This window comes from Jaculus jaculus, chromosome 7 (assembly GCF_020740685.1).
Source record: "Jaculus jaculus isolate mJacJac1 chromosome 7, mJacJac1.mat.Y.cur, whole genome shotgun sequence".
Taxonomy (NCBI): Eukaryota; Metazoa; Chordata; class Mammalia; order Rodentia; family Dipodidae; genus Jaculus; species Jaculus jaculus.
Genome location: NC_059108.1, coordinates 36,237,438 through 36,258,498, shown reverse-complemented (window position 1 = coordinate 36,258,498; position 21,061 = coordinate 36,237,438). Strand labels below are relative to the sequence as shown.

At 41.7% G+C, this 21,061-nt stretch overlaps 1 protein-coding gene across 3 annotated transcripts in view; it reads right to left on the bottom strand.

Moving 5' to 3' along the window:
* Nucleotides 1–21,061, bottom strand: part of Cdk19 (cyclin dependent kinase 19) — a 174,589-nt gene that overhangs the window by 70,591 nt on the left and 82,937 nt on the right. For 2 of the 3 annotated variants that reach the window (XM_004660632.2, XR_006638124.1), the window contains exons 3-4: nt 14,712–14,822; nt 12,571–12,711 (exon numbers count right to left, since the gene is read on the bottom strand). In XM_004660632.2, coding sequence (XP_004660689.1) covers nt 12,571–12,711; nt 14,712–14,822 — 252 coding nt within the window. Of the gene's footprint in view, nt 1–12,570; nt 12,712–14,711; nt 14,823–21,061 lie in introns of those variants that run through there. The other variant, XM_045154452.1, reaches the window with a different exon arrangement.

Here is a 21,061-nt window from a genome sequence, read left to right as displayed (position 1 = left end):
TCCCCAGTACCTATGTAAGCCAGATGCACAAAGTGGCTAGAAACACTGGCACACCCATACACATTCTCCCTCTATCTCTATCTCTCTGCTTACAAATAAATAAATATTTTTAGGATCCCTCATTCTCAGTAAGAGATCTTGCTTAATAATGGGGGTGGTGACTACCTGGGTAACCATTTATCACAACTTTAATGTGTAATTAAAATAGGAACTGGGTATGGTGGCACACACCTTTAATCTCAGCACTCAGGAAGCTGAGGTAGGCCACCCTGAAACTACAGAGTGAATTCCAGGTCAGTTCTGAGCTAGAGCGAGACCCTACCTCAAAAAAACCAAAATAAATAATAATAATAATTAATAATTAATATTGTGGGGGGGCTGAAGGGATGGTTTATTGGTTAAAGCGTTTGCCTGCTAAACCAAAGGACCCAGGTTCGTTTTCCCAGGACCCACATTAGCCAGATGTACAAGGGTGTGCACACGTCTGGAGTTCGTTTGCAGTAGCTAGAGGCCTTGGCGTACCCATTCTCTCTCCCTCTCTCTCTATCAAATAAATAAATAAATAAATAGTAAAATATTTTTTAAATAAAATGGGAACATTGTGTTATTTACAATTTTACCTTTAATTAATTAATTTAATAAAATAACATGCCTGAAATGAATTCTTCACTTTTAACCACAGCCCTCAAGGTACTGAGGTGCCTGTCTGTGGCCTTTGGTTCTTAGCCACTTCCTGCTATTAGTGGCACTGCTGAATGTGTGTGTGTCTATACATATACATGTTTTAAGTTTAACTTATTTATTTGCATGTGTGTTTGTGTGCATGTGTGTGTACATACATGCCACAACGCCCTGCCACTGTAGACAAGCACCAGACACTTGTATCACTTTTTTAAGTTTTTTTATTGAGAACTTCCATAGTTGTAGACAGTAAATTGTGCCACTTTTTGCATCCGACTTGTGTGGGTGGCTTGGGAATTCAGCCCATGTCAGCAGACTTTGCAAGCAAGTGCCTATAACTGCTGAGCCATCTCCCCAGCTTAACTACATCTCACTTATGTCCTCGCAGTGCTTGGTATAGTTTAACTATGCCCCTGAAAAGACATGTATTAGAAACACAGACCCAACCCAAGAAAATTACCAGATGGAACTCTTGAGAGGGCTGAGACCATGAAGGTTCTGCCCTCATCAGTGAATCCACACGTGTGATCACAAGGTGTGGGAGTGGTTTGGAACTCAACTGTCTCTCTCCTTTCTTTGTACCATGGGTGACACAACAAGTCTTTTACCAGACACCAGCACCATGAACCAGGAAAACTCCATTGTTTATAAATCACCCTGTTTGTGATACTCTGCACTAGCAGCAGAAAATAGATTTTAAAAAAATGACCTCCAAGATAGTTTGGTAAACAGTCTTTTTATTTTATCATATTTTTTAATATTATTTTTTGAGATGGGAGGAAAGTCTCATTTGTTTTCCAGGCTGGTCTTCAATTTTGGGGCTAAAGAGATCCTCCCCCCCTCAGCTCCCAGGTACTTAGGAGTTCTCTCCAGCTTCCCATGAACAGATGGCAGAGCAGTGCCGCTCTAATTCACACTGACAGATGTACAGGACTCTGTCAAAAGCATGACTGGGTCGTATATAAATTCTACTTCCTGTAAGAGCCTTCTTCAAGCAGACTGTTAGTAAGTCAAATGAAAAAGAATGAGCAGCATGAAATTTTTACCTTCAGAGTCTCTCCTAGTATCCCATTTAAGGAGGAAAAATGGAAAGTAAGTTATCTGAAACATTTACTAATTTCCATGCCAGTTTAACCAAGTGTTTTTAACTTCCGTTTTTTGTTTGTTTTTTTCAAGGTAGGGTCTCACTCTAGCCCAAGCTGACCTAGAATTCACCATGTGGTCTCAGGCTGGCCTTGAGCTCACAGCAATCTTCCTTCTTCTGTCTCCCAAGTGGTGGGATTAAAGGCGTGCACCACCATGCCTGGCTCTAACTTCCATATTTAAAGACTTACTTATTTACTTTCAAGGAGAGAGAGAGGGCAGGGAGGGAGAAAGTGGGTATGCCAGGGCCTCCTGCCGATAGATACATGTGCCACTTTATGAATCTAGCTTTCTCTGGGTACCCGAACCTGTGCTGTCAGGGTTTACAAGTAAGTGCCTTTAACTGTTGACCCATCTCTCCAACCCCAACTTCCATATTTTAAATATGAAGGCCTGGCAGAAATATTTGTAATATTCAAATATAAGTTTAATGTAACATAAGCTACTTTTTAATTGTTTGTAATACTAAGGGTGTTTCACATGGTTATGCTTGGTCTCTGTTCTGTACAAGGTAGTTTATTAAGTTCAAGGAATTAAAGAGGGGTGTTCTGGGAATGTCAACAAGCTCAATAAAGACTGCACAGAAGCAGCTACAGAAGGGATAACTGGGAGGAGGTCAGAAACTCCCACATCAAGACCAGAAGCCAACAGTCGCAGTTTAGTGAGTTGTAACTCAAGTGGAAGGATCAAGATTAGCTAGATTAGAATCATTTATAAGTGCAGTATCTCAAAACTTCAGTATCAAAAGAACTCAGTAAAGGTAAAATGCTAACAGAGTAATAAGAAAATGCCTCTATATGGCTAGCATGTTAGTTACATTAAAGTTCTAAGGATTACAGTATATTTGTCTATCAGAACCTTTTTAGCAGAGATAAAAGAATTAAGGTATCACCTTGCCACACCAGGTATGAAGACATCAACCTGGCCTTTCAGTCAGCCACATTTTCCCAGGGGTTAAACAGTACAGTATGAGTTTCCCAGCCGGGTGAGGATCAAGAACAATGTTGGCTTGTCACCTGCCAGCCCGTCACAGTGCTGTCCAGGCGCTCTGTCCATGAAAGGACTGAATTTCATGCATGCCAGCAGCCATGACAGCCGTGAGAACTGCCAACCCTGGCAAACAATGCTTTTGTTTTGGAAATTTTTCTCTCTTTTCGATTTGGAATATGCATGTGTTTCTGTGTGTATGCAAGTATGTATGCTTGCATGTGGAAGCCTGGAGCTCGCTGGCTAGCCGGTGTAATCCAATCAGTAAGCTCCAGGCCAATGAGAGACTGTCTCAAAAAGACCAACAATAAAAAAATAATAATACTAAAAATAAAATAAGTTGGGTGTGATGGTGCACACCTTTAATCCCAGCACTTGTGAGGCAGAGGTAGGAGGATCGCTGTGAGTTTGAGGCCACCCTGAGACTACATAGTGAATTCCAGCTCAGCCTGGGCTAAAGTGAAACTACCTTGAAGAAAAAAAAAAAAAAAAAAAAAACAATATGGGCTGGAGAGATGGCTTAGAGGTTAAGCGCTTGCCTGTGAAGCCTAAGGACCCCGGTTCGAGGCTCGGTTCCCCAGGTCCCACGTTAGCCAGATGTACAAGGGGGCGCACGCGTCTGGAGTTCGTTTGCAGAGGCTGGAAGCCCTGGCGCGCCCATTCTCTCTCTCCCTCTATCTGTCTTTCTCTCTGTGTCTGTCGCTCTCAAATAAATAAATAAATAATTTAAAAAAAAAACAATAAAAGTAAATTTTAAAAAGACCAACAACAAAAAAACCCCAAAATATATACATGCATACACAAATGTGAAAAGTGGAGAGTTCCCAAGGTATGATCGCTGATGTTGTTCTCTGGCTTCCAAATGTAACCATGTACACCTGCACATGCACGCACGCATGCACATGCGCAAGCGCACACGCACGCGCGCGCGTGCACACACACACACACACACACACACACACACACACACACGTGAGCATGCCCAAAATAAATATCAAGATTAACCCCTACAAAAATGAGCCAAATGTCACACGTTCTCTCTCATATGTTGATCCTAGCTACAAATAATTGGACTGTATGTGAGTGGAAATAAAACTCAGTAGCAGAGGGCAGTAATCTAGAAAAGGGCTATAAATGGAATAGAAAGGGAGGGAGGCCTTAATAGGATATACCGTATATATGTAAGTAGAAAAACAAGATAAATGGGGGTGAAAAGGCCTAAGTGAGGTCAAGGAAAGAAATTAAGTAAAAAAGGTAGAGGGAGGGCTAATCAAAATCTAAGAAGATATAAGTAAGTCATAGGGAAACCTACTTTTGGGCTGGAGAGATGGCTTAGCGGTTAAGTTCTTGCCTGTGAAGCCTAAGGACCCTGGTTCGAGGCTCCATTCCCCAGGACCCACGTTATCCAGACGCACAAGGGAGCACACTCGTCAGGAGTTCATTTGCAGTGGCTGGAGGCTCTGGCATGCCCATTCTGTCTCTCTCTCTGCCTCTTTCTCTGTCACTTTCAAATAAATAAAAAACGTTAAAAAAAAAAAAAGAGAAACCTACTTTTTTGGACAATGGAACACTCAGAAACCATAGATTGTTACTAGAAGATTTTCAGTGCCAGTGATAGGATGCCTTCCAATGAGTTCTTGTCCAGGGAGGTCACTGATATCTCCAAAATATTACAGGCCAATGCTGTGGTTCTTCGTTTCCCACCAGGAATAGATGCTCAAGATTCCACATACTTGGGCTGCAAGGTCACTGAGAAATCCTGCTGGAGCTGAGCTGAAAACCTCCTCTGTGTAGACCAGCTGACAGAAAGCTACAAAGCTACACTGCATACAGTTCAATGGGAGGGAAAGAAATCACTAGTGAAGATACTCAACAGTGGACACTACAAGCCTTAAATTTGGCCAGCCAGGCCAAATGAGCCAATGGGTGCAATAGTGGCACATCTGTTATGGGCGAAGCCAACCACTTTAATTGAATTGGAGGTCCACTCTATAGGAGGGAATACATACTGATACTGAAAACCTCCAACAGGGGTAGTCATGAACCCTAAGGTTGTAACGTCTCCTGGTGTCTGGCTAAATGTATATACTATGCTCACCAAACTGCCCAGTAAGCACTTCTCTTAATGTTCATACCCTTATATTAATGTGTTGACCTTGGGGTGACTCAGAAAGCACCATGGTGATGAGAAGAAGTGACAGAGGAGTGCTCAGCACTGAAATATCTCTATCATATCTTCCAAGGCTCAGGGTCCATTGAGGAAGAGGTGGCTGAAAGAATGTAAGAGCCAAAGGAAGGATAGGACTCCTTACAACGTGTTCCTCCATGCTCCACAAAATGGTCTGGACATCCATGACCTCACAGTGCCTGACACTACCTACACAAGACCATCATAGTAGGAGGAAAAGATGCTGACATCAAAATAAAAGAGACTGATTGAGAGGGGGAGGGGATATGATGAAGAGTGGAGTTTCAAATGGGGAAATTGGGGGAGGTAATTCCCCATGGTAATTCCCTCTCTCACTCTTTTGCCTTATTTCCAGGTGACAGCATCTCACTGAACCTGGAGCTCCCCACTTTTTTTGTTAGACTGGCTAACCAGAGAGCCGTGGCAAGCTTCAGCAATGCTCCTGCCTCCTCAGCACCCTGTTATAGGCCTATGTGCCCATGCTCAATCTTTTGTATGGGTTCTGGGGGTCCAGCTCAGATCTTTCTTTCTTGCCTGCTGAGCCACCTCCCCAGGGCTCACTGCATCAATTTATTTAATCAACTGATTGTACCTCAAAGTACTGGTACACTTTGTTGTTACCAGAATAGACCTCTAATGAAATAAATGTGTAGCCTAAGACAGAGATACACTTCGACAATACAAAATGTTTAGCAGATGTTAATTAACAACAAAACCCAAAAAATTCCTGGATATGCAATTGTTTCTTTCTCATATGAATTGTATAAAATTTCTACTTATTTTTCTTTCTTGCTTATGTAGTTATTTATGCCTAGACACTTTTGAAAGACTGAAAATTCACCCACTAATCTGAGAAACAATTATTCAAAACCCAAGCTAATGTTTTGGATAGGACTTATACATTTTTTTTTAAGACAAGGCCAGGCATGGTGGCACATGCCTTTAAAGCCAGCACTCAGGAGGCAGAAGAAGGCCAGCCTAAGATTACATAAGTAAATTCCACAAGAGTGCAACATAACCTCTAAAAAGAAAAGAGTGGTAGGGGGAGGGAGGGAGGACAGGGTACCAGAGCAATCATTTATATCTTTTTTTTTCTAGTTTAAAATATTTTTATTCAGCCTAGCATGATGGCTCTTATCTTTAATCCCAGCACTTAGAAGGCAGAGGTAGGAGAATCACTATGAGTTCGGGGCCAACCTGAAACTATAGAGTGAATTCCAGGTCATCCTGGGCTAGAGCAAGACCCCTACCTTGAAAAATCAAAATTAATAATAATAAAATAAAATATTTAAGCTAGGCATGATTGTGCATGCCTTTAATCCCAACTCTCCAGAGGCAGAGGTGGGAGGATCTCCATGAATTCAAAGCCAGCCTGAGACTCCATAGTGAATTCCAGGTCAGCCTGGGCTAAAGTGAGACCCTACCTCAAAAAAGCAAAAACAAAAAAAAATTTGTATTTACTTGAAAGCAGAGAAAGACAAAGAGAAGACAGACAAATACACACACACACACACACACACACACACACACACACACACACGGGGTGGGGGGGGGATTGGCAACGCCAGGGTCTTCAGCCATTTCAAATGACCTCCAGATGCATACACCATTCAGGTCATCTGGCTCAATGTGGGTACTAGGGAATCAAACTCAGGTCATTATGCTTTGCAGGCAAATTTCTTAACCGTTGAGCCATCTCTCCAACCCATTCGGATTCTTCATTCAATAAAAATCTACTGTTTATCATGTGTTAGATTCTGGGATATGACAGTGAAAGAGACATGTTTTAACTGGGGCTCATATTAAGCCTCTGATTCAGTAGCAATGCTCTGAAACAAAGGAACCATAAATCTCGTTAATTACACCATCCTTTAGCTGCAAGTTCTGACTCTTTACTGAAGAATAATGTGAAACTGTCAGATGCTTTGCTGAAAGTCTACTCAAAGAACTTCCGAGCACACACAATGTGCCAGCACGAGAACTACCAAAGTCAGCAGACAGGAACCTGCGCCCAAGCAGCTCATAATTCTAAAAGGGAGATAAACTGTATCTTGGCTTTCCTCCAACTACCAGAATAGTCATCCCATAAAAAATGAGTCAACCTATATTTCATCTTACTCTGAGCTACAGCCTGCTGGAAAATTAAAATACAGCTTTTCTCCCTTAGTGTTTACAAGTTCCAAGTATTTATAGACTTGTGTTTCTTCTTCACTGTCTCTCAGCCAAGATGAATATATTCAGCTTTTTGTCTCCTTTTCTTTTAAAGAAATTTCTCTAATTTAAGTAATAAATTTGGTGACTTTAAATTTCTTACTTTTGTATTAATTAACTTCTAGAACCCAAATTACATAATTAAACTACTGCCCTGTTCCAGATATATAAAATCAACACAGTAAGAAATACTAGCCTTTTTGATGATGTCATGTGTATAAAGCCCAAAACCTCAGCTTTTACTTAGTTTCAAAATTGTCTTAGTGATATTATTAAGCTGCAAATTTGTATTGTTTCTTTCATGGATTCTCCGGGTTTTTCATATGAAATGAAAAGGCAAAGATGATGAGCATAGGGAAATGGTTGTGGCTGACAGTATGAAGCCAGAAACATTACAGCAATAGGAAACGAAGCCTCTCTAGGGTTGGAGAGATGGCTTAGTGGTTAAGGCACTTGTATGCAAAGCCTAAGGACCCAGACTTAGTTCCCCAGCACCCACATAACCCAGATATACAAGGTAGCACATGTACCCAGAGTTTGTTTGAAATGGCTGTAGACCCTGGCGTGCCCATTCTCTGCCATCACCCCCCTCATTTTCTGCCTCTTTTTCTCTCTCAAATAAATAAAAAGAAAAAAGCTATCCACCGATTAAAAAAACAACTCAACTTCTTTTGTTATTGTTTTTCCAAGGTAGGCTCTCACTCCAGACCAGACTGACCTGGAACTCAACTCTGTAATCCCAGGTTGGTTTTGAACTCATGGCGATCCTCCTACCTCTGCCTCCCAAATGCTGGACCCTACTCTACTCTTTTTACTTTGTTTTTATTTGTGAACAAAAAGTGTGTGTGTGAGCACACCAGGGCCTCCTAATGCTGCACACCAGCTCCAGATGTATGCACCAGTTTGTACATCTGGCTTTTCGTGGGTACTGAGGAATCAAACATGGACCTGGAGGCTTTGCAAAAGTACCTTTATCCACTGAACAATCACCTCAGGCCAGTAACTCTACTTCATTGTTTTTTGTTCTTTCCTTCAAGGTAGGGTCTACTCTAGCCCAGGCTGACCTGGAATTCATTCTGTAGTTCTAGGTTGGCCTCAAACCCACAGCAATCCTCCTGCCTCCAAGTGCTGGGATTAAAGGTGTAAACCACTATACCTGGCCTAATAACTCTACTCAAGATCACTAAAAATGCTTTGTCAAATGTCTCCATTGTTATCTCCTTTTTTTGTTGTTTTATTCAAGATAAGGTCTCCCTCTAGACCAGGCTGATCTGGAATTCGCTATTGGTCTTAGGTTGGCTTCAAACCCGCAAAGATCCTACTACCTCTACCTCCTGAGTGCTGAGATTAAAGGCATGCGCCACCACACCTGATATCTTAAAAAGAAAGGAAGAAAACATTTTATTTATTTCTTTGAGACAGAGACACAGAGAGAGGGGGAGAGAGAATGAGTATGTGAGGGCCTCCTGCCATGCAAATGAACTCCAATTGTGCCACTTTGTGCATCTGGCTTGACATGGATACTGGGAAATCAAACCTTTTGCAAGCAAGTGCCTTAACTGCTGATCCATCTCTCCAGCCATCATCATCTCCTTTTAACACCATATGCCTAATGTATGTAGTTTATATTTCTCTACTACAATGTAAGCATACAGGTCAACTCTTCTATTCTTAAAGATAGTCTTACCAAAACATGACAATATGATACAGATATTAGTCTTCCTGATCAGGGAAAAGAAAAAGGGGACTTCCCAAACAAGATGCCTTAAAAGGTTTCAAGTATTAATTAGAATTACTTGATGAGTAGAGGCATTCAATAAGTGTTCATTGAGGTCAGAATTATATTCAGAACATGTTACAACACTGTTCAAACCATGGACAAAAGGCAACAATTAATATCGTCTTCAGTGATAGCTTTTTAGCCATCCTGTTGCTCACAAACTTTCAAAATCTCAAAACAAATGAAGAGACAGAGCCTCCAAACAACAGGGCCCAGTATGCAGGGCCTGCTTCAAGCAAGCTCCAATGCTATCTTTTTGTCTTCATTCACACTACACCGATTATTGAACCAGGCAGAATAACACCCTTTGTCTGAGATAATCTAGGTTCTTTCTTACCTCAGAACTTCTGTGATATTTAACACAGCTTTAGATTAAGTCTGCCCATTCCCTGCACTCTTCGAAGTCCAATTCAAACTGCCTCCTCTCGCCCTCTTACCCTCCCTGCTCAGGACCTCTTCTGACCTGACCTGAGCGCGTTTAGCCTGCACCTGACAAGTGACCACGATCTCCTCCTTTCTCGCTGGTCCCATAACATGATTGGTTGTGTTTATGTTGTATTCCTGCTCTTGGACTAGAACTTCATTGAGAAGGTCTTTGATGCAGTCATATTTGTATCAGTCCTCTCTCTCTCTCTACTGTGCTCTCAAATGAAAATAGTAAATATTCAGTAAGGACAGAATTTTCAAATGCCTGATCTAAAAAAAGAAACAATAATCAATATTCTCGCCATTCCTCATCCTCTGAGGAAATATTCCTCAATACTTCTTGTATGAGTGGACATACTGCCCCTCAAGATGTTTGCAATGTAGATTATCCAGGGTATCTACACAAATTGGGATAATGCAATAATTAAATGCCATCAGAGAACAAAGGTAAACTATATGAACTCCTAACAAATGGAAACCTATCTTAGAGACAGACATGAGGGTAAGTGTGGACATCTGTGCTGAACCCTAAAGGACAGGTAGTGTTTGAGGAAATAAGAGACAAAGAACAGGAAGACGGGGATGTATAGGCCATGGAAGCAGGAAACCTCCAGGGGATCCAAGAACCACCCAATCCAAGTATGTGCACAGTAACAAGGACAGAGAAAAAAATTACAGACATTTGGAGTAATATATGGCAAGACCCTGAAAGTCAAATAAGAAACCAGAACTTTAAGGCCAGGCATAGTGGCATACACCTTTACTATTGGTACTCAGGAAATGGAGAAAGGAGGACCACTGTGAGTTTGAGGCCAGCCTGGGCTAGAGCAAGACCCTACCTTGAAAAACCAAAAAAAAAAAAAAAAAAAAAAAACCAAAAAAAACAGAACGTTAGTCTGTCAATAAGAACTTAGTTCAACTTTCTTGAGCAGGGTCTGAGAAATGGACAGTAGCTCTCCAATGGGCTGGAGATGAAAGAGATTAAGAAGGATGCAAATGAGACCAGAACTATAATAAAAGAGAAGAGCCAATAAAGAGGTGAACAAAGAAGAGTCCTTGGGGAGAAAACCGTGCATGGAAGAAGTATGTTAGGGATGACACTAAGAACTTGGAAGTTCTAGAGGTGGGATGCAAAGGGTCAGCACAGAGGAAAAAGAAGTTTCCAGTCTGGAGGAGGGTGGCGCGGGAGGAGGAGGGCGGCGCGGCAGGAGGAGGAGGGCGGCGCGGCAGGAGGAGGAGGGCGGCGCGGCAGGAGGAGGAGGGCGGCGCGGGAGGAGGAGGGCGGGGCAGGAGGAGGAGGGCGGCGCGGCAGGAGGAGGAGGGCGGCGGGGCAGGAGGAGGAGGGCGGTGCGGCAGGAGGAGGAGGGCAGCGCGGCAGGAGGAGGAGGGCGGTGCGACAGTACAGCAGGTTTGAATGGAAAAAACTGGGTCTATATCACCCTAAATTTTATCTGTGGACATTCTGGTATCACAAATAAACTATTAAACTACGCTGTTAGAACAAAATAATTTTGTGAAACCAAAATCACATAATCCTGAATAAAAGACACTCACTAGTAATGAAAAGTTGACTATAACCTTGAAAATATGAAATCTAAATGCCACAGATTAGATTGCTCTAGAACAACCACATGTATCTAAGAATTATTTTAAGACATGGTGATCATAGTAAATACTAAAGTAGATAATTAAGACTAAGAACATTACAATATAGTGCTAAGTTGGGAAATCCAACATTGGAGTCACTCATTTGGCTCCAATTTAACTCAATGCCAAGTAGGAGGTTGCCAAGGCAGAGTCTAGCCTGACAAGAAACCAAGCAATGCTCACTAGACTCTTTTTGTTTGTTTGTTTGAGACAGGGGGAGGGAAAGGTTGGGAAAAGGCAGAGGAGAGAGAGACAATGGGCAGGCCAGGGCTTCCAGTCACTGCAAACTAACTCTAGACACGTGCATCACCTTGCACATCTGGCTTAAGTGGATACTGGAGAATCAAATCTGGGCCCTTAGGCTTCATAGGCAAGCACCTTAACCACTAAACTATGTCTTCAGCCTCATTCTTTATGTTTATATTATTATTTTTCATATTATTTCTTTTGCTGAAACAAATGATTTTCCTATGCTAGAAAGATAGCTCAGTCAGCAAAGTGTTTACCACATAAGTATGAAGACCCACATAACAGCTGGGTGATGGTCATGTGCCTGTAATCCCAGCACTTCTTATTTGAGAGAAAGAGAGTGGGCACAACAGAGTCTCTAGTTGCTGCAAACAAACTCCACACACATGTGCCACTTTGTGCATCTGACTTTACTTCGGTACTGGGGAATAGAACCCAGGTTGGCAGGTTTTGCAAGCAAACATCTTTAACCGCTGAGCCATCTTCCCATACCACAACATTCTTTTAACCAGATAAAATATCATTTCACAGCTTAGGTGTTAAAGGGAAAAATGAGAACTTAGTCCTTTAATTAATTATTAATATTTTCACTGATGGTAAGCATGATATAAAGAACCAACAAGCTGGCGTGGTGATGCTAAAGCAAACCCCTACTGCAAAAAAAAAAAGGAACAAAGAAAGGAGAAGCAGAGAGACAGAAACATCTTGCTTTACATGTTAACTACACCATTAAAATGAAATACTAATCTTATGTGACAAATGACATTGACATTTTACAGCTATGCATAAATGCAATGGAATAAAATACCAAATGTTAGCTGGGTATGGTGGCACATTCCTTTAATCCCAGCGGTTGGGAGACAGCGGTAGCAGGATCACCATTAGTTTGAGGCCAGCCTGAGACTACATAGTGAATTCCAGGTCAAGCCTGGGCTAGAGTGACACACCACCTCAAAAGAAAAAAGTACCAAATGTTAATAAAGGTAGAGAGTTGTTTCTTGTTTCGTTTTTGTTTCTGAAACAAAGTCTTGCCAGGTAGCCCAGACTGGTCTCAAACTCACAAACCTCACCCTGAGTGGAAGGATTATAGTTTGTGTTACTTCACCCAGCTAATGATAGTCTTTATGGGATAGTCTTTATTCCTTCTTTTATGTGTTTTTACAAAATTTTCTCTATGTTTCATTATAAATGTACCAAGAAGAAAACACGTTCTAGGCAAAGAAGACGAATTAATGAATTTTAATGAAACACAACTTACCAGGTCTCTGTGCAGCACCCAGTTGGCGTGGAGGTAATGGATGCCATCAAGAATCTGGTAAAGAAGTGATTTCACCATAGACCTTGGCAGCTGCATGGGCTTTTTATTTGCTTTTGATGCACGGTGAAACTTAATGATATGCTAAAAAGTAAAAAATAAACATGCCAATAATATGGTCATTGTTCACATCTATGCCAATAAAATACTCAAGACTAATAAATGTTCTACATTTGAAATTATTTTTTTTTGGGGGGGGGAGGGCATATTTTTCAAGGTATGGTTTCACTCTGCCCAGGCTGACCTGGAATTCACTATGTAGTCTCAGAGGGGCCTCAAACTCATACTGATCCTCTTACCTGTCTCCCAAGTGCTGAGATTTAAGGCATGCACCACCATACATGGCTTGAAATTACTTTTCAAAACTAACAATGACAAAAAGAAAATACTGAGCCAAAATGAATCTCTGTGGGGGGTGACTATGGTCATGCTGATAACGTTGTCAAATGTCCCCTGACTTGAAAATGGACAGATGGTATGCAAACCTCATTGTTGTTTGTGTTGCTTTCTCACTTTTTATAAAATACTCAAAACAGTCACTTGATTTTACAAACTAAAAATGGGTTTATACTAAAGTAATGGCTTTCAACAAAAATAAAGGAAAATAAATATGCTTTCAACTTATTTTTTCAATTTTGTATCAGTAAATATTTATTTATTTATTTATGAAAGAGAGAGAGAAGAATGAAAGAGCCAGGACTTATAACTATACACTCTGGACACATGCATCATTTTGTGTATTTGGCTTTACATGGGTACTGGGGAATTGAACCTGTGTCATCAGGCTTTGCAAGTAAGAACTTTTAACCACTATGCCATCTATCTTTCATATCCCTGATGTTTCAAAGTGAACTATACACATTAGCATATGAGCTGTGGTAGGAGTACAGGAGAATAACGATAAATGTGGAAGATACTTTTTTTGAGATAGGGTATCACTCTAAACCAAGCTGGCCTCAAACTCATTATGTAGTCAAGATGACCTTCCATATCTGATCATTCTGCCTCCACATCCCATGCACTGGGATTATGGGTGTGGGTCACCATGACCAAGAAAATACATGTTTTTGTTGTTGTCATTTTGGTTTTTCAAGGTAGGGTCTTCCTCTAGCCCAGGCTGACCTGAAAATCACTCTGTAGTCTCACACTGGCCTTGAACTCACAGTGATCCTCCTACTTCTCCATCCCAAATGCTGGGATTAAAGGTGGACACCACCATGCATGGCTATTTTTACATTTCTTTATTGTAATAAGTGGGGAGCGGGGAAGGATAAAAATGTCACTCTAGGGCCTCTAGCTGCTGTAAACAAACATCAGATTCATATGCTACTTTGTGCATCTGGCTTTGCATGGGTACTTAGGAATTGAACCTGGGTCTTTAGGCTTTGCAAACAAGCACCTTAACTGCTGAGTAATCTCTCCAGCCCTTCTTTTACTTTATTTTATTTATCTGAGAGAGAGGCAGATAGAGAGAAAGAGAGAACAGGCATACCAGGAACTCTAACCACTGCAAACAAACTCCAGATACATGTACCTCCTTATGCATCTGGCTTACATGGGTCCTGGGGAATCGAACTGGGGTTCTTAAGGCTTTGCAGGCAAACACCTTAACTGCTCAGCCATTTCCCCCTTCTTTTACCTTATTTTGTTTTTCTTTTTTTGGTGTTTCAAGGTAGGATTTCACTCTAGCTCAGGCTGGCCTAGAATTCACTATGTAGTCTACAGGTAGTCTCAAACTTGTGGTCCTCCTACCTCTGCCTCCAGAGTGCTGGGATTAAAGGCGTGTGCACGACACCCGGCATTCTTTTACTTTTTAATTGGCTTACAAAACGTAGCAAGTTTCCTTACAGCTTTTTCATATTTTCTTAGTTTTGGTTGGCCCTGGCCCTAAATCTCAAAAAACTGGTTATTGCTCAATTTCTTTAAAGTCAACATTTATGTTTACTATGTTTATTTACTGTATTTATTTTGAACTGTAGATGACAGCAAGCTTTCTTTTCTGTATATAAGCAGTACATATCACTTACACTTATGCTCCAGGTTTATATAAAATCATTCTTGTTATACAATAAGTTTCGACTTACCCACAGGTCATGTTCCGCATAGTCAAACAGCAACCACACCTTCCTGTCACTGTGAGAAAGGAACACCTTCTGCAATGCGATCACATTAGGGTGCTTCAATTCTCGCAAAAGCTGAAGGTAAGAGAGAGAAAGCGGAGAGTGCCTGTTACTGTGAGCAAGAGCCATGTACTTCTGATGATTTCAAAATGATTGCTCAGTTGTTTGAAACAGGGTCTCGCTACAGCGTCCAGGCCAGCCTCGAACTTGCCATCTTGTTTCAGTCACTCCAGTGGTGGACTTACAAGCGTGTACCACCATGCCTGGCTTCAAAATAAACTTTGTGTCCAGTGAGTTGTTGGCCAGGGAGGTCCCTGATGCCCCCAAAACATTACAGGCCATTGACGAGGCCCTTGGTTTCCCACCAGGAATAGATGGTAAGACCCTACTGCTGAAGACTTGGGCTTCAAGGTTACTGAGAAATCACTCTGGAACTGAGCTGAAAACCTCTTCCATGTAGACCAGCTGACAGAAGGCTGGGAAAAGCCATGCTGCATGCAGCTCAATGGGCGAGAGAGAAAGCACTAGTGAAGATATGCCACAGTAGACACTGCAAGCCTTATATTTGGCCAACCAGGCCAATGAGCCAACAGGTGCAATAGTGGCACATCTGTTATGAGGGAAATCAACTGCCCTCTAATTTGACTGGAGGCCCGCTCCATGGGAGGGAATACATCCCTGATACGAAAAACTTACAACAGGGGTAGTCATGAGCCCTAGGGGTATAACGTCTGCTGCTGTCTGGCTACATATATATACTATGCTCATCAAACTTCCCAGTAAGCATTTCTCTTAATGTTCATACCCTTATATTAATGCTACTTTCACTTTTTCATTAGAGAACTTTCTCTTTTCAGATGGCAGTGACCTTGGGATGACTCAGACAGCAGCATGGTGCTGAGAAGAAGTGAAAGAGGAGTGCTCAGTACTGAAATATCTCTATCACACCTTTCAAGGCTCAGGGTCCATTGCAGAAGCGGTGGTGGAAAGAATGTAAGAGCAGCCGGGCGTGGTGGCGCACGCCTTTAATCCCAGCACTCGGGAGGCAGAGGTAGGAGGATCACCAAGAGTTCGAGGCCACCCTGAGACTACAGAGTTAATTCCAGGTCAGCCTGGACCAGAGTGAGACCCTACCTCGCAAAACCAAAAAAAAAAAAAAAAAAAAAAAAAGAATGTAAGAGCCAAAGGAAGGAAAGAACTCCTTACAACGTGCTCCTCCAGACAGAAAATGGCCTGGATACCCATGACCTCACAGTGCCTGATACTTATGCCTACACAAGACCCTCATAATAGGTGGAAAAGATGATGGCATCAAAATAAAAGAGAGACTGATTGAAAGGGGGAGGGGATATGATGGGGAGTAGAGTTTTAAAGGGGAAAGTGGGGGAAGGGAGGGAGTTACCATGGGATATTGTTTATAATCATGGAAGTTGTTAATTATAAAAACTTTTTAAAACACAAAAATAAATAAATAAACTTTGTGAAAATTCAGAAAAGCCATGTAAGAAACTCAAAGATAAGCTTTGTCAGCATTTTAGTACATATCTTTTGGATGCTTTTTCTCTGTGTGTGTGTGTATGTGCGCGCATGCATTTTTTGAAAAGTGGTTATTTTAAATGGTAAAGGTAAGGTGGTAAACTAAAGTAACGTATGCACCAATAATGAATTACTTATTTTTCAGCATGTGGTTTTTTTTTGGGGGGTGGGGGGTTTTGAGGTGGGCTCTCACTCTGGTCCAGGCTGACCTGGAATTTAACTCTGTAGCCTCAGGGTGGCCTTGAACTCACGGTGATTCTCCTACCTCTGCCTCCCGAGTGCTGGGATTAAAGGCGTGCGCCACCACGCCTGGCACATGTGTATTTTTACTGAAGGACTAGCTTCCTGGAAAACAACAATGATGAAATGAACTATTTATCTCCACCCAGCACAGCACTGCTCAGTAAGGGTTCCACAAAAGGAAAAGTGAGCCATCTCACACTTACACTTACCCATGCCTATGGCATACAGGGCTTCTCAAACAATGACCCCACAAAAGAAAGGGAGAGTTAAGCGTCTCTCAATTATTCGTGCCTATAAGCACATGGGGCTTCTCAGACAAGCAGTATTAGAGAACCACTCACTCTCACCCACACTGATAAAAATCGGAGTGGTTATGTTACTTCAATTTGGATCTTTGTTTCTTCCTGAGGTAGGATCTCGCTCTAGCCCAGGCTGACCTGGAATTCACTATGTAGTCTCAGAGTGGCCTTGAAATCATAGCGATCCTCCTACCTTCTGCCTCCTGATTGCTGGGATTAAAGGTGTGCGCCACCACGCCCAGCTACAGTTTGAATCTTGAATGTCCCCATAGTCCCCTGCTATGTTGACATTGGGAGGTGGCAGAACCTTTAGTAAGATACACAGCCTAGTGGAACAAAGTGCTGTTGTTGGGGGAGTGCCCTTGAAGGTTATACTGGGACTTTGGATTCTCCTCTCGCTGGCTCTCTTGGCTTCCTGGCAGCAATGAGGCAATAGCCCTCCCGAGCCACAGGCCTTGGCCAGGATATTCTGTGCCACCATAGGCCCAAAGCAACAGAACCAAGAAACATGGCCTTAAAGCTCTGAAACCTGCCAGGCGTGGTGGCGCACGCCTTTAATCCCAGCACTCAGGAGGCAGAGGTAGGAGGATCGCAATGAGTTCAAGGCCACCCTGAGATGACAGAGTTAATTCCAGGTCAGCCTGGACCAGAGTGAGACCCTACCTTGAAAAAACAAAACAAAACAAAAGCTCTGAAACCATAACCCACAATAAACCTTTTCTATTAACAATTTGATTATCTCAGGGACTTGCAACACTGCTGAAAAGTTGACTCTCATAGAAAAGATTGTGTAAGTAGAAGGAACACCCTTTCCTAATACACAGGCTTCAAGCTCTACTTTGACAATAAGGAGTAAAGATAGACCAGATCAGCAAATAAAAACATAGCACTCAGGGCTGGAGAGATGGCTTAGCGGTTAAGCGCTCGCCTGTGAAGCCTAAGGACCCCAGTTTGAGGCTCAGTTCCCCAGGTCCCACGTTAGCCAGATGCACAAGGGGGCGCACGCGTCTGGAGTTCGTTTGCAGAGGCTGGAAGCCCTGGCGCGCCCATTCTCTCTCTCTCCCTCTATTTGTCTTTCTCTCTGTGTCTGTCGCTCTCAAATAAATAAATAAATAATTAAAAAAAAATATAGCACTTAGCATGCAACATATGACTAAATATTTAGTAATGATGTCATTAGCTGCTGAAGGTAAAAAGCTTTATAAACACAGCTGCCGTCAGCAACACTTAACCAGTGTTCAGATTTAATAGGCAGAGAAAAGCATTCTTGATTTCAGTTGTTTCTTTTTTTTTAATTTTTATTTATTTGACAGAGAAAGAGGGGAGAGGAGAGAGAGAGAGAGAGAGAGAGAGAGAGGAGAGAGAATGGGTGCCCCAGGGCCTCCAGCCACTGTAAATGAACTCCAGGCACATGTGCTCCCTTGTGCATCTGGTTAATGTGATCCTGGGAATCAAACCTGGGTCCTTTGGCTTTGCAGGCAAATGCCTTAATTGCTAAGCCATCCCTCCAGCCAGAGTTGCTTGTTATTAATATTTATCTATTTATTTGCAAGGGCAGGGACAGAGTGAGAGAGAGAGAATGGGCAAGACAGGTCTCCAGTCACTGTAGATGAACTCCAGATGTATGCATCACTTTGTGTATCTGGCTTTATGCAGGTGCCAGAGAATTGAAACTTGAAACTGGGTTGGGTCAGCAGGTATTCCTGAGTGCTGGGATTAAAGGCATGGGCCATCATGCCTGGCTTTATATATATATATATATACATACATACACATATACACACACATATACACACACACACACACACACACACACATATTTATTTATTTATTTTTGAGGTAGGATCTTCCTCTAGCTGAGACTGACCTGGAATTCACTATGTAGTCTCAGGGTGGCCTTGAACTCACAGTGGTCCTTCTACCTCTGCTTCCCAAGTAGCCAGGGCCTCTAGCCACTGCAAACAAAAATCCAGATGCATGTGCTTTGTGCATCTGGCTTTACATGAGTACTGGGAAATGGAACTCAGGTCATTAGGCTTTGCAGCCAAGCACCTTAACCACTGAACCATTTCTCCAGCCCTCTTTTATTTGTTTGTTTATTTTGTTTTGTTTTAAGATAAGGTCTCATTAGACCTGTTAGAATAGGCCTGTAATTCCAGCTACTTGGGCAGCTGAGGCAGGAGGACTACATGTTCCAGGCTTACCCAGGCTATACAGTGAACTCAAGGCCAGCGTGCACTATTAAACATCATCTCACTGTTTTCAGTGCCCCCAGGAGCCACCATTCTACTTTACATCTCTATGAATCTGGCTATTCTAGGTATGAGAACAATCACAGCATTTGCTTTTGTGTCTACCTTCTTACACTTAACACAATGTCAAGGTTCACATATAAAAATTTCATTTCTCTAACAACAAACACACAGAGGATGAAATCAGAGAATCACGCCCTTTCACAATTGCATCAAAAAAAAAAAAAAATAAAGTACCTTGGAATAAACCTAACCAAGGAAGTAAAGAATCTCTACAATGAGAACTTTAAAGCACTCAAGCAAGAAATTACAGAAGACACTAGAAAGTGGAGAAACATCCCTTGCTCCTGGATTGGAAGAATCAATATTGTGAAAATGGCAATCTTACCAAAAGCAATCTACACATTTAAAGCAATTCCTATCAAAATTCCAAAGGCATTCTTCGTGGAAAGAGAAAAAACAATCCAAAAATTCATTTGGAATCACAAAAAACCTCGAATATCTAAAATAATACTGAGCAACAAAAATAAGGCTGGTGGTATCACCATACCTGATTTTAACCTATACTACAGAGCCATAGTAACAAAATCAGTGTGGTACTGGCACAAAAACAGACATGTAGATCAATTGAACAGAAAAGAGGACCCAGATGTTAAGTCCAGGTACCTATAACCACCTGATATTCGATAAACATGCCAAAAATACTCATTGGAGAAAAGAGCCTCTTCAGCAAATGGTGTTGGGAAAACTGGATATGTATCTGTAGAAGGATGAAAATAGATTCTTCTCTCTCCATGCACAAGAATTAAATCCAAATGGATTAAAGACCTTAATCAGATTGGAAACTCTAAAACTGCTAGAGGAAAAAATAGGGGAAACCCTTCAGCATATTGGTATTGGCAAAGACTTTCTGAATACAACCCCAGTTGCTCAGGCAATAAAACCACAGATTAATCACTGGGACCTCATGAAATTACAAAGATTTTGCACTGCAAAGGACATTGTGAATAAAGCAAAGAGACAACCTACAGAATGGGAAAAAATCTTTGCCAGCTCTATATCTGATAGAGGATTAATATCTAGGATATACAAAGAACTTAAAAAGTTAACTAATAAGGAATCAAACAAGCCAATCAAAAAATGGGCTATGGAGCTAAATAGAGAGTTCTCAAAGGAAGAAATACGAATGGCATATAAGCATCTAAAAAAATGTTCTACATCACTAGTCATCAGGGAAATGCAGATTAAAACTACATTGAGATTCCATCTCACTCCTGTCAGATTGGCTACCATCATGAAAACAAATGATCATAAATGTTGGCGGGGATGTGGAAAAAGAGGAACCCTTCTACACTGCTGGTGGGAATGCAATCTGGTCCAGCCATTGTGGAAATCAGTGTGGAGGTTCCTAAAACAGCTAAAGATTGATCTACCATATGACCCAGCTATAGCACTCCTAGGCATATATCCAAAGGACTCATCTCATTTCCTTAGAAGTACGTGCTCAACCATGTTTATTGCTGCTCAATTTATATTAGCTGGGAAATGGAACCAGCCTAGATGTCCCTCAACTGATGAGTGGATAATGAAGATATGGCAAATTTATACAATGGAGTTCTACTCAGTGGTAAAGAAAAATGAAGTTATGAAATTTGCAGGAAAATGGATGGATCTGGAAAGGATTATACTAAGTGAGGTACCCAGGCCCAGAAAGCCAAGCGCCACATGTTCTCCCTCATATGTAGATCCTAGCTACAGATGATTGGGCTTCTGCATGAGAAGGAAAATACTTAGTAGCAGAAGTCAGTAAGTTAAAAAGGAGATATAAAGGGAAGAGAAAGGAAGAGAGGAGGGTACTTAATAGGTTGGTATTGTATATATGTAAGTACAATGATTGAGATGGGGAGGTAATATGATGGAGAATGGAATTTCAAAGGGGAAAGTGTGGGGGGGGAAGGAAGGGTATTACCATGGGATATTTTTT